We start from the raw sequence: 13,302 nt of genomic DNA, 5'->3' as shown, positions 1-13,302 counted from the left end.
CCAGAATTATGCTGTGTAACCAAGGAATACTTTTGCAACCCAGAAGTTTGGCTTAGAAAGGTTCCACCGGTGACTTAAAACTTCGCAAATGCAAGGTACAAATAGGACTGGACTGAGTGTATGCCTCTAGACGGCAGGGACTGCATTCTACTCATTTTGTGTATGTATAATCCCTAACACACACATGCCCATCCAGAAAATGGCTGAATATATGATGACACATAACGGTAGATCTGACAAAAAAAGTTAAGGAGATAGATCTCTTATTGACTGTCTTTAAAAAGTAGAACATTCCTTAGAAACTCTCTAGAAGTATGCCAAAGTATCAAGTTATTAACCATCTATCAAAACTTATTAAATAAGCTACAGAGCTACGGGAATTTTATAGAATATGAAAAAAATCAATTAATAATCAGCTGTTCTCTGTGTTTTCTCAGTGGAGAACTCTTCTTCATCTAGACTTTTCTGATTTCCTTCGTTGAGATGACCTGAATTTGGGGGGGGGGGGGTGGAGATAAAGAGGGGTTGAGGAAGTGGGGCTGTTGGGGACATTATAGGGTCATCTGCTAGCTAAATACCAGAATTAATCTAAGCCTTCATTCACAGTTTCTAAATACCTAAATATTAACATATTTTCTTTAAAGTTTCCAGCAAGACTTAGGTCAGATACCCTAAAACTCAAATCTTAAGTACAACAGTGTCGTAGTTTACTGGAACCGAGAGAAGCAGAACTTTTTGTATTTTCCCTCTAAAACCACCAACATCAGGGATTTGTTCAAAACTAGTAACTCAATGACTCATGTATTTTAAATCTAAGAGATGCAACCTTCAGTAAAACTAAAGCACACAAAGGAACAATGTGTTTACACATATATTTATTTGCCCTTGAGTATACTTAAAATATCAAAAAGAAAAATGAGGCCAGGCACAGTGGCTCACACCTACAATCTCAACACTTTGGGAGGCTGAGGTGGGCAGATCACTTGAGGCCAGGGTTTCAAGACCAGCCTGGGCAACATAGTAAGAATCGCCTCTACAAAAAATTTAAAAATTAGCCAAGCAAGGTGGCACACGCCTGTAGTCCTACCTACTCAAGAGGCTGAGGCAGGAGAATCACTCAAGCCCAGGAGTTTGAGGCTGCAGTGAGCTATGATCATGCCACTGCACTCCAGCTTAAGTGACAGAGCAAGACCCTGTCTGTAAATAAAGAGACAAATAAATAAAAATTTTAAAAAGTAAAGTGGGCCGGGTGCGGTGGCTCACACCTGTAATTCCAGCACTTTGGGAGGCTAAGGCGAGCGGATCACGAGGTCAAGAGATCAAGAACATCCTGGCCAACACTGTGAAACCCTGTCTCTACTAAAATACACAAAAAAAAAAAAATTAGCTGGGTGCGGTGGCGCACGCCTGTAGTCCCAGCTACTCCGGAAGCTGATGCAGGAGAATTGCTTGAACCCGGGAGGCAGAGGTTGCAGTGAGCCAAGGTCGCGCCACTGCACTCCAGGCTGGCACCTGGTGGTGACGGAGTGACACTGTCTCAAAAAAAAAAAAAAAAAAAGTAGAGTGATGTTTTTTGGAAATATTTTTACCAAGATGAGTTGAATCTTCTGGCTAACTTGGTTAATGAGAAAACTCCCTTTCCAAGCATTCTAGCAAATGAAGGTTTTATGTTAGATGGATGTGTTACAAGTTTTTGAATGAAAATAATTGGGTATTTCCTACAAAATGTTACATAATCCTAGAAACCAGATGACTAGGCCAAAGGTAAAGACAAGTCCTTCAGTTCTATACGAGCAATTCTGTTCTTTTTAAAACTATGCCTCATGATGGTGGGTATGTGCCAAGGGCATGGTGGCTCATGCCTGTAATCCCAGCACTTTGGGAGGCTGAGGTAGATGGTTCACCTAAGGTCGGGAGTTTTGAGACTAGCCTGGCCAACATGGTGAAACCTGTCTCTACTGAAAATATAAAAATTAGCCAGGCATGGTAGCATGTGCCTGTAGTCTCAGCTTTTCCGGAGGCTGAGGCAGGAGAATCATCTGAACCCGGGAGTGGAGGTTGCAGTGAGCTGAGCTGGCAGCAATGCACTCCAGCCTGGGCAACAGAGCAAGACTCCATCTCAAAACAAAACAACAACAACAAAGCTAGGACTCAATTTCTCCTATCACTAACCTCTCATTTTAAAAAGCATATCCTGGCTAAAACATATAAAAGAGCATGAAGCAAATCAAATTATTATACAGTACAGCTAACATCCACACTAGGAACAACTCTAAACTGCAAATTCCTTACGTGCTTTTAGCTGATATCAGCAGAATCTGCATCTCCAAATGAACCTCATCCAAAGCAAAGTCAAAGCAAAGTCAAATTATATTGAAAGTAACTACCATAGAGGTGGGAAAAAGATTTCTCTTCATTTGACAGGATCTAATACTCTAATTCAGTATTTAAAATAAAACAAATTCAACAACAAAAAACATTATTTACACCAAATGAGAAAATGATAGCCTATGTGGTGATCATGAAAATGAAGTCATCTCAGTGTTTTACTCTGAAAATTAGGTTTACATTCTGTTTTTTCATTTCATACTACAATGAAAATTACCTTTTTAAAATTTTTTTTATTTTTTTGAGATGGAATTTTGCTCTTGTTGCCCAGGCTGGAATGCAATGGCATGGACTCAGCTCACTGCAACCTCTGCCTCTCGGGTCCAAGGAATTCTCCTGTCTCAGCTTCCCAAGTAGATGGGATTACAGGCGCCCACTACCACACCCAGTTAATTTTTGTATTTTTAGTGGAGACGGGGTTTCACCACGTTAGCCAGGCTGGTCTCCAACTCCTGACCTCAGGCGATCCGCCCACCTTGGCCTCCCAAAGTGCTGAGATTACAGGTGTGAGCCACCGTACCCCCACAACCTGACTTTAAAAAATAGCCACTGTAGGCCAGACATGGTGGCTCACACCTATAATCCAAGCACTTTGGAGGCCAAGGCGGGCGGATCACCTGAGGTCAGGAGTTTAAGACCAGCATGACCAACATGGTGAAAACTTGTCTTGAAAAAAAAAAAAAAAAAGCCACTGTGCTATAATAATAAAGATCTAAACTAAAGTGAACATGGATATTAAGTATCAAAAGTATAATTTTCCATTAACTATTTCAGCTTCAGAATATGTAATGGTTCTATGTAATTCATATCATAGGCTCTGAATTAAGACTGCCTATGTGGCCAGGCATGGTGGCTCATGCCTGCAACTCCAGCACTTTGGGAGGCCAAGGTGGGAGGATCACTTGAACCCAGGAGTTTGATACCAGCCTGCGCAACAAAGTGAGCTCTGTCTCTACAAAAAATTTAAGAATTAGCTAGACATGGTGGCATGTGCCTGTAGTCCAAGCTACTCAGAAGGTGGAGGCAGCGGGGAATCCCTTGAGTTCGAGGTTGCAGTGAGCTATGATGGCACCACTGTACTCCATCCTGGGTGACAGAGTGAGACCCTGTCTCAAAACAAAAAAACGAACAAACAAAAAACCACTTCCTATGCCTATGCTTGTCCTGGTTCCGCCACTTCCTAGCAAAGTGATTTTAAGTAAGTCTCCACTCCTCTATGCCTTAGTTTCCTCGCCTAAAAAATAAGAATAAGAGAATCTTCATATGGTTGTTGTGAGGATGAAATGAGATGATACGAAGCTAAATTTAGAACAATGTCTGGCACATAAAAGCACTCAATTAAAGACAGCTATTACTATCAAACTCAAGACCAAGAAAAATGTACTTAGCAGTGATAATATCAATTAAGTACATATTGAATGCCAACTACATCTCCACTATTGGTCCAGGCACTGTGGCTAAAGAGAAATGTATAATGCAAGGTCTCTCTGTCTCCACAAAACTAACAGTGATCTCTCTGCTTGGGGTGACAATGTCAGAAAGCTTGAATTAATTAAAGAATATGTAAGTAAATGCTAAACCATGAGGGAAAACTGCTTGTATTATGCATTCAAAGGAAAAACACCAAAATGATAGCTAACATTTCTTCAGCACTTACTATGCAGCAGGCACTCTACATGAATTATCTCATTTAATCATCACAACCCTATGAAGTAGGTATTATTAATTCCATTTTAACAATGAGAAAACTGAGAAATAGGTAAGGCAATATGTTTACACAGCTAGTAAAAAAATCTAGCATTCAAATCCTGGCAGAATGACTCCTGAGCCTGCCTATCTAACTACTTAACTATATGAGGCTAGGGATTCAACAAGCATTAATGATGCCACCACTGGGGTCAGGTGTGGTGGCTCATGCCTGTAATCCCAGCACTTTGAGAGGCCAAGGAGAGTGAATAACCTGAGGTCAGAAGTTCAAGACCAGCCTAGCCAACATGGTGAAACCCTGTCTCTACCAAAAATACAAAAATTAGGCAGGGCACAGTGGCTCACGCCTGTAATCCAGCACTTTGGGAGGCCAAGGCAGGTGGATCACAAGGTCAGGAGATCGAGACCATCCTAGCCAACATGGTGAAACCCTGTCTCTACTAAAAACACAAAAAAATTAGCTGGGCGTGGTGGTGAGATTACAGTGAGCTGAGATCATGCCACTGCACTACAGGTTGGGCGACAGTGTGAGGCTCTGTCTAAAAAAAAAAAAAAAATCCCCAACATTAGGCCAGGCATGGTGGCTCACACCTGTAATCCAGCACTTTGGGAGGCTGAGGCAGGAGGATCACAAGGTCAGGAGTTCAAGACTAGTCTGACCAACATAGTGAAACTCCATCTCAACTAGAACTACAAAAAATTAGTCAGGCATGGTGATGTGTACCTGTAGTGCCCCCTGCCTGGGAGGCAGAGGCAGGAGAATCATGTGAACCTGGGAGGCAGAGGTTACAGTGAGTTGAGAAGGTGCAACTGCACTCCAGCCCGAGCAACAGTGTGAGACTCCGTCTCAAGAATAAATAAATTAAAAAAATAACAATAATGTCACCCAAGTGCCTACTATGTGCCAGGCAGTATAGTAGACACTTTCAAACATCCCTTTTTTTTTGAGACAGCGTCTCACTCTGTCACCCAGGCTGGAGTGCAGTATCATGACCTCCTGGGCTCAAGTGATCTGCCCACCTCAGCCTCCCAAGTAGCTGGGACTACAGGCACGTGCCACTGTACCCAGCTAATTCTTGTATTTTTGGTCGAGCTGGAATTTCACCAAGTTGCCCATGCTGGTCTTGAACTCCTGAGCTCAAGAGAACCACCCGCCTCAGCCTCCCAAAGTGCTGGGATTGTAGGTGTGAGCCACTGTGCCCAGCCTCAAACATCCCCTTTTAATAATTCCACTCATTTTATAAATGAGGTTACAGGGAAAATAACCTGCTTGAGGTTAACACACGGAGGAGGAGGGTTTCAGTCACAGATCCGTTGACCCCGAAGAGTCCATGATCTTTCTGATTTCACTTTATCTTTCAAAAGCAAAGGAAGTCTGGGCGCCTGAAATCCCAGCACTCTGGGAGGCCAAGGTGGGCAGATCACCTGAGGTCAGGAGTTTGACACTAACCTGGCCAACATGATGAAACACTGTCTCCACAAAAAATACAAAAATGAGTCAGGCATGGTGGTGTACACCTGTAATCCCAGCTATTCAGGAGGCTGAGGCAGGAGAATCACTTAAACCTGGGAGGCGGAAGTTGCAGTGAGCCGAGATCGCCCCACTGCACCCCAGCCTAGGAGACAAAGCAAGACTCTGTCTCAAAAAAAAAGCAAAGGAAGACTTATTTGCTATGAGCAGGATTTATGCACAACTCAAAGGATTTGTATAACTTAGATAGCCAATGAGATAGGGAGAGGAAAGATACTAAAAAAAAGGAGGAACCAAATGAGCAAAATATAAACGGAAATATGGAGTTGAGGAACGTAAAGAAAATAGCCTGCCTAGCAAAGAGTGAGGAGAGTAGAAAATATGGCTAATTTGTGTTAAAATTATAGAGAGTGAAAGCAAGGTGGAATGTTAACATCTGATTCAGCAGACGAGAGAGCCACTGTACGCTCTTGAGGAAGTGAGCAGTATAATGAAAACAGGACTTTAGACATATTGCTGATAGCATTATCAGTATAAACTAGAATGAGGCGAGACCATAATCAGAGACACTATGAGTATGCTGTTGGAAAACAGATGTTGAGCTGATGAAGACTTAAGAGGATAGCAAAGAAACAAAAAATAAAGGGCAAACATGAAAATAACTTTGAAAGTAGAACCCCAAGGATTTTATAACAATCCGTTTTAAAATTTCAACTCTTCCTGCTTTGGGAGACTGAGGTCGGAGGATGACTTGAAGTCAGGAATTCAAGACCAGCCTGGGCAACACACCGGGACCCCCATCTCTCAAACATGTTTACAATTTGCCAGGTGCAGTGGCATATACCTGCAGTCCTAGCTACTTGGCAGACTGAAGTAGGAGGGTCGCTAAAGACCAAGAGTTTCAGGTTACAGTGGGCTTTGATTGCACCACTGCATTCCAGCCTGGGTGACAGAGTGAGAACTCCATTCTTCTTATTTTGTTAGTAAACAAGATCACATCAATTAGCAACATAAATAACAGAAATGCTGTTGTTTTTTTTTTCTGAGATGAAATCTTGCTCTGTTGCCCAGCACTCTGAGGAGCCAAGACCTCAGGTGATCTGCCCGCCTTGGCCTCCCAACGTACTGGGATTACAGGCGTTAGCCACCGCACTCAGCCAGAAATGCTTTTCTTAATCCCTTCAGAGTTAACTTTGAGGCCAATAGGTTTTTAGCTATATCTGCCTCAGCATTACTTGCCCAGATGCTTTGTTCCACAGTAAGTCAAATATTTTTCCTCTGTACCCAGCATATACTGACAACCACCACTTGTACCAGGCAGTCAGCCTCAGCTGTACCTGTAACAACCCACACAGTGAGCTGCTGTATCTCAGGCTGATGTGCCCAGCAATTCCAACTGCAAATCTGTAGTTGAACAGTTTAGAAAAAGAGTAACTATTCTCTCAAACTTCTAATGGGTACAATTCCTTGCAGGGCTGTATGGGCGTGTGGGTACATATATATATGTCTGTGAGCTTACATTCTAAGGGTATATTTGGGTGTGCTGGCTTCTTGGAGACGTTTGGGGATAGGCACTAGCTTGGTAACTGAGGGCTTCTTGGAGACGTTTGGGGACAGGCACTAGCTCGATAACTGAGTAGATGCAACATCATCCCATTGATTTCAAATTCTCCATTTCTCACCAAACAATTCCAAGGGAAAAATTTCAACTCACACTGCTTAGGGTCATAGGATATGGTAGGTACCACACAGTACAAGGGGAAAGAGTCAGGAAGAGTTCCAAAACGGTAGAAATGCCTCATTCATTCAAATCAATTGGATACAATGTATTATGCATCAAGATCCTATGTGATGTAATCCCTGGTTACATCTCTGGCCTCTTTTCCTATTCTGCCTCCCTTTTCTAACTGTACTCCAGCTACATGAGCCTCCTTCTTGCTTTTCTTTGAACACAAAGTCCTTGCTCTTGCCCTCTACCTAGAATGCCTTCCCCAGCTACTCACACAGCTCTCTCACTCACTTTATTCACGTCTACTCACTCAAATGTCACCTCCTCCGAGAGGCCTTCCTTGATCAACTGAAACACTCACCCTCCCTCTTGCCTCATTCTCTATCCACTTTGCCTGCTTTTTCTTCAGAGCATTTATTATTACTTGACATTATTTTTATGTGTATGTACATATGTGTGTTCACACACAAAGACACACACAGAGACACACATACACACACAGGCAGGAAAGGGATTTTATCTCTTATTCACTGCTTTACCCCAGCACATAGCAGGTGCTCCAAGAATATTTGTTGCATAGTGGGTCAACGGATCTTTCATGTTTGGGACTGAGATAAGTACTGGAAATATAAAGATGAGTAAGTCATGTCCCTTGCCTCAAAGGAGCTAAAAATCTGGCAGAGGAGATGAACACACCACAAGAAGAGAAAGCACCATGGCTTCAGGTATTTCCCCTACAGAGTGTCCTCTGGAGAGTAAAAAAACAAGTTGGCCAGGCACGATGGCTCACTCCTGTAATCCCAGCACTTTGGGAGGCCGAGGCGGGTGGATCACGAGGTTAAGAGATCGAGACCATCCCGGTCAACATGGTGAAACCCCGTCTCTACTAAAAATACAAAAACTTAGCTGGGCACAGTGGCGCGTGCCTGTAATCCCAGCTACTCAGGAGGCTGAGGCAGGAGAATTGCCTGATCCCAGGAGGCGGAGGTTGCGGTGAGCTGAGATCGCGCCATTGCGCTCCAGCCTGGGTAACAAGAGTGAAACTCCGTCTCAAAAAAAAAAACAACAACAACAACAATTTATTTGCATATTTGTAAACCTGAAATGTTAACTGCTATAGCACTGTTACTTATTTATTTATTTTTAATTTATTTATTTAGAGACAAAGTATTGCTCTGGCACTCAGGCTGGAGTACAGTGGCATAATCACAGCTCACTGCAGCCTCCAACTCCTAGACTCAAGAGATTCTCCAGCCTCAGCCTCCTGAGTAACTGGGACTACAGGCACATGCTACCATGTCTGGTTAATCTTCAAATTTTTTTTCTTTTTTCTTTTTTTTTTTAAGATGGGGTTTCACCATGTTGGTCAGGCTGGTCTTGAACTCCCGACCACAGGTGATCCACCCGCCTTGACCTCCAAAGTGCTTGGATTACAGGCGTTAGCCACTATGGCCGGCCTAATCTTTAAATTTTTTTGTAGAGATGGGGTCTTGCTATGTTGTCCAGGCTGGTCTCAAACTCCCGGCTTCAAGTAATCTCTCCTCAGCTTCCTAAAGTACTGGGATTACAGGTGTCAGCCACTGAGCACAGCTCAGAACTGTAATAATAATCAAAAATTATAAAAAGACAAATTGCTGGTCATAAAAGACAGACCCAGTTCCAAATTCATATACTGTCATTTGTTAGCAGGGCAACTATTTAATCTTTCTCAGTTTGTTTCCTAACACATAACATGCAAATGATGCTGGTGCTTAAGAGTTGTTATAAAATAATGCATATGAAGCATTTTTCATACTGCCTGGCACACAGTATGTACTCAAATGTTAGCTATTAATATTACTCACAGTTGAATTCAATGATCCCCTTGGGCCCAATGCCCAATCAATAGCTAAATCTTACCAATTCTATCACCAAGGAAACCTATCCTGTCCTTTCCTTTCATTTTCACAGCCCTAACTGGTATCTCTGATTCCAGTCTCTCTCCCCTTGAATTCAATTCACACTTTCCTAAATAATTAAATCCAAGCTCCTTAGCTTAGCATTTAACATCCTTCATGTTTGCGCTCCAGTTTACCTTTCAATTCTTTTTCTTCCCACTACTTTCTGGAATCTACCACTCTGGCCAAATTAAATTACTCTTCTAGATATATCCTATGCTTTCCCACTATGATGCATATTCATTTTATTATCTCCTGGAATTTTCTTCTTCTCTTTACCTTCAAAGGTCCAAATCTTTCTATCCTCTTTCCAGACATAACTCAAATGCCACAATGCCTTCTCAATTAAAAATGATCTCAGCCGGGCACAGTGGCTCACACCTGTAATCCCAGCACTTTGAGAGGCTGAGGTGGGTGGATCACGAGGTCAGGCATTCAAGACCAGCCTAACCAATATGGTGAAACCCCATCTCTACTAAAACTACAAAAAAAAAAAAAAAAAAAATAGCCAGGTGTGGTGGCGTGCGCCTATAATCCCAGCTACTCAGGAGGCCGAGGCAGGAGAATCACTTGAATCTGGGAGGCAGAGGTTTAATGAGCTTAGATAGCACCACTGCACTCCAGCCTGGGCAACACAGCAAGACTCTGTCTAAGAAAAAAAAAAAAGAAATCTCTCTCCCCAGAATACCTGCATGTTATTTATATCTCCTCTATAGCACCAGTCCCTTTCAACTTTATATTTTGGTTATGTACTCCACAGGTTCCCCGTTGAAAGATCCATGCCAGTTCCAATACTTACTACATACTCAAATAAATGAAGGTTGAAGGCCAGGCAGAGTGGTTCACACCTGTAATCCTAGCCTATTGGGTGGATCACTTAAGCCCAGGAGTTCAAGACCAGCTTGGGCAACATGGCCAAACCCCATCTCTTTTTTTCATTTTTATTTTGTAGAGACGGGGTTTCACCATGTTGGCCAGGATGGTCTCGCTAGATTACAGGGTAGATCTTGTAATCTACCCGCCTCGGCCTCCCAAAGTGCTGGGATTACAGACATGAGCCACCACGCCCAGCCACTGAGCCACCGCACCCAGCCACCTATCTCTACAAAAAATATAAAAATTAGCCAGGCATGATGGTGCACACCTGTAGTCCCAGCTACCTGTAGGGCTAAAGCAGGAGGATTGCTTGAGCCAGGGAAGTTGAAGCTGCAGTGAGCTGAGATCATGCCACTGCACTTCAGCCTGGGTAACAGAGTAAGACCCTGTCTCAAAATAAAAATTTAAATTTAAACTGTATGTTGGAGCTACCTTTGGGAGTATTCTGGTTAAAATATATATGTATGTGTACATATATATATAAAGTGGATAGATGGATACATGTTGAATGAATATTTCACAGATATTAAAATTAGACTTAGCTTCGACAAGAAAATTTCAGTCCTGAACTAGAATTTTCTGATCTAACCTGTATTACAGTTCCTTCACAAACGGAAACTGAAACAAAAAGTACTGTACTTTCTAACCAGTGGTCATATTAACTTTTTTTTACTTCTAGATTTTAACAGGCCACATTGTCTTCCTTTCTTCCAAATCTCCCAGTCTCAATCCCTTCTGATCAGAAACTTTCTACTTCTTAAATTCTATAATATACATTTAACTATAAAAGCAAAGTGAGTATGGGCCACATAGTGAGACCCCATCCCTACAAAAAATTTAAAAATTAGCCTGGCATGATAGTGCATCCCTGTAGTCCTCAGTACTTAGGAAGCTGATCAGAAATTCAAGGTTATAGTGAGCTAGGATCGTACCACTTCTCTCAGATCACTGCACTCTGCCTGGATGACAGAGCTAGACTTTGTCTCAAAAAACTAATTTAAAAATATTTAATTTTTTAAAACTTTCAAAAATTAAAAAAAATTAGGCTGGGCACTGTGGCTGATGCCTGTAAACCCAGCACTTTGGGAGGCTGAGGTGGGAGAACTGCTTGTGCCCAGGGGTTTGAGACCAGCCTGGGCAACATAGCGAGACTTCATCTCTACAAAAAAGAAATTTTTTTAAAAAATTAAAAAACTAAAGCAAAGTGATATTCTTTAAAATATAGAATATAATTATAATTCAGGACTAACTAGTTCTACCTATTATCAGAGTACACCAAGCTCACAAAACACAATAATAAACAACAAGGAGAATGATCACCATTCTTTCCAAGTAAAGCTGCTGTTGATCTCCTGTTTATAAAGCTCTAAGATGAATTTCAAGCACAAGAAACACCCTGTATTTGGCTCATTCAGCTACAGTTTCACTCAGACCCTAATGGGGAGGAGGGACTTTTAAGACAAACAATACCATTCTGAATTCCACCAACAACTCCACCATGCCTTACTTGCTATGTGGTTGTGGCTCTGAGCTTCCCTGTGTACCAGATTTATTCAAGAGCAGCTAAGTATAAAAGGAAAACAAAAACCTCATCTGTCTGAAATCAAAAATATACCCCAATTTTTTGTTACAAAAAGACAAAATAATGTAAATTGAAATGTTGTTGGTGAATTCTCTTTATTAAAACAGAAGTCATCCCACCTCTCAAATACGAGTCATTGTGTCTGATTTCCGAATTCATTACAGGAAGAACTGTGTATGAAGTCACCCAAACACATGCACTCTCCACTTCCCTTAATTGAAAGCTGCTGATTTCAGAGGAGCCAGGGGCTGAGCGGAATGTAAACCTGAAGCCTAAATCAGTAAACAACCCCATCCAAACTGGCCTAAGAGGAAAGCGAGGTGGATAGGGAGGAAGGTGGATGACAGGAGAAACTCGGCTGACCACTGCGCCAAGTCAACGCACTCACAGCTCTCGAGGTGACACACATGCCCCTTCCTACCCTCGGGCTGCCAAGTCGACTGTTTTGGCCCCAGTACCGTGGGGGCAGAACTCCAGAAAAGAAACTCGAGCTTCAGCTGGGGCGGGGGACCCTAGGGCAGCACGGGCCTGACAGACTAAGGGATGGCAGCCCACCGCTCCCAGAGTGAACAACCCGAGACAGCCCCAGATGTGGCCTCGGCCGTAGCCCCAGCCGGGTTCCACGTCCCGGCAGCCTAACCCAGGCCTGTCCCCGGGACAGCTCCCGCCCCCCAGCTCGGTGCCCCGGCTCACTGGCTTGGCTGATCCGCTGGATGTTGCCGCTGCACGTCTGGATGATGCTGCTGAAGTCCCGGAGCTGGGGCCCTGAGGGCCCCGGGTTCCGGTACATGTCTAAGGGACCGTATGACATGACGAGGAGCTGAGACCTGCTCGCCCTACACCGCTCTCCTATCGGAAGCAGCCGCCAGCCGGGAGCCGCAGGCTGACGGAGAAACCGGGAAGAGCAAGGGCGGGGTAGGAGCTGAGGCTGCGTGCGCACTAGCCCCACCCTCACGCAGCGCGCACGCGTCATCCCCACCCTGCTCCATAGTGCGCAGGCGCCGCTGGGACTGGGGCGGGGACTGTAGCTTAGAGACAAGACGACTCCCCGAGGCCTAGCGATACAGGGCGGGGCGATGATGTCACCTAGTTGGGGCTGAGATTGGATGCGCTTGGGTGGAGGTGGTGCTTCTCGCCAGGGCATAGTGACGAGAGGCAAGAATATTCGATTTACATTAAACTGTACCAGATGATCTCAGCCCTTACATCCTATTCTCTTCTGAGAATTCAGGCTCAAATATGGGAGAATTCAACGTTGAAACTCAGACCCGAAGTCAAATCATAACCCGAAATTCCTCTCTACTTCCATTCCCCAGGGCTTTGGTAGTAGTTGCGGTTTCCAAACCGCTTTCAATTCTCCCTCCCCCTCTCTTCTAATCTAAACAATAAAGTAATAATGTTTATTGAGCACATACTATGTGTGACTCCTCACCGCAATTCACTTGTTCATAAGATCTTTCACAGCAAGGGACGATGCTCTATCTATACTTTTATCATTAGACTAGCTAACAGAGAGTCGGTTTTTTAAATGTTGAAGTAAAGTAACTCATCAAAGTAAGCATTATTATTTTCCCTATTTCCACTGAGAAAATTAAGACCAGAGAGGTTAATT

The 13,302-nt window shown here is 43.3% G+C and overlaps 1 protein-coding gene across 1 annotated transcript in view; it reads right to left on the bottom strand.

The window, feature by feature from the left end:
- Positions 1-12,602, bottom strand: part of STX12 (syntaxin 12) — a 50,945-nt gene extending 38,343 nt beyond the window's left edge. Inside the window, exon 1 of the mRNA XM_002750499.7 lies at positions 12,384-12,602. Coding sequence (XP_002750545.3) covers positions 12,384-12,501 — 118 coding nt within the window. The 5' untranslated portion in view covers positions 12,502-12,602. The remainder of the gene's footprint in view (positions 1-12,383) is intronic.
- Positions 12,603-13,302: the final 700 nt, after the last annotated feature.

This window comes from Callithrix jacchus, chromosome 7, assembly GCF_049354715.1.
Source record: "Callithrix jacchus isolate 240 chromosome 7, calJac240_pri, whole genome shotgun sequence".
Lineage (NCBI taxonomy): Eukaryota > Metazoa > Chordata > Mammalia > Primates > Cebidae > Callithrix > Callithrix jacchus.
Note: the sequence above shows the minus strand (reverse complement) of the source record. Positions and strands in the feature narration are given on the sequence as shown.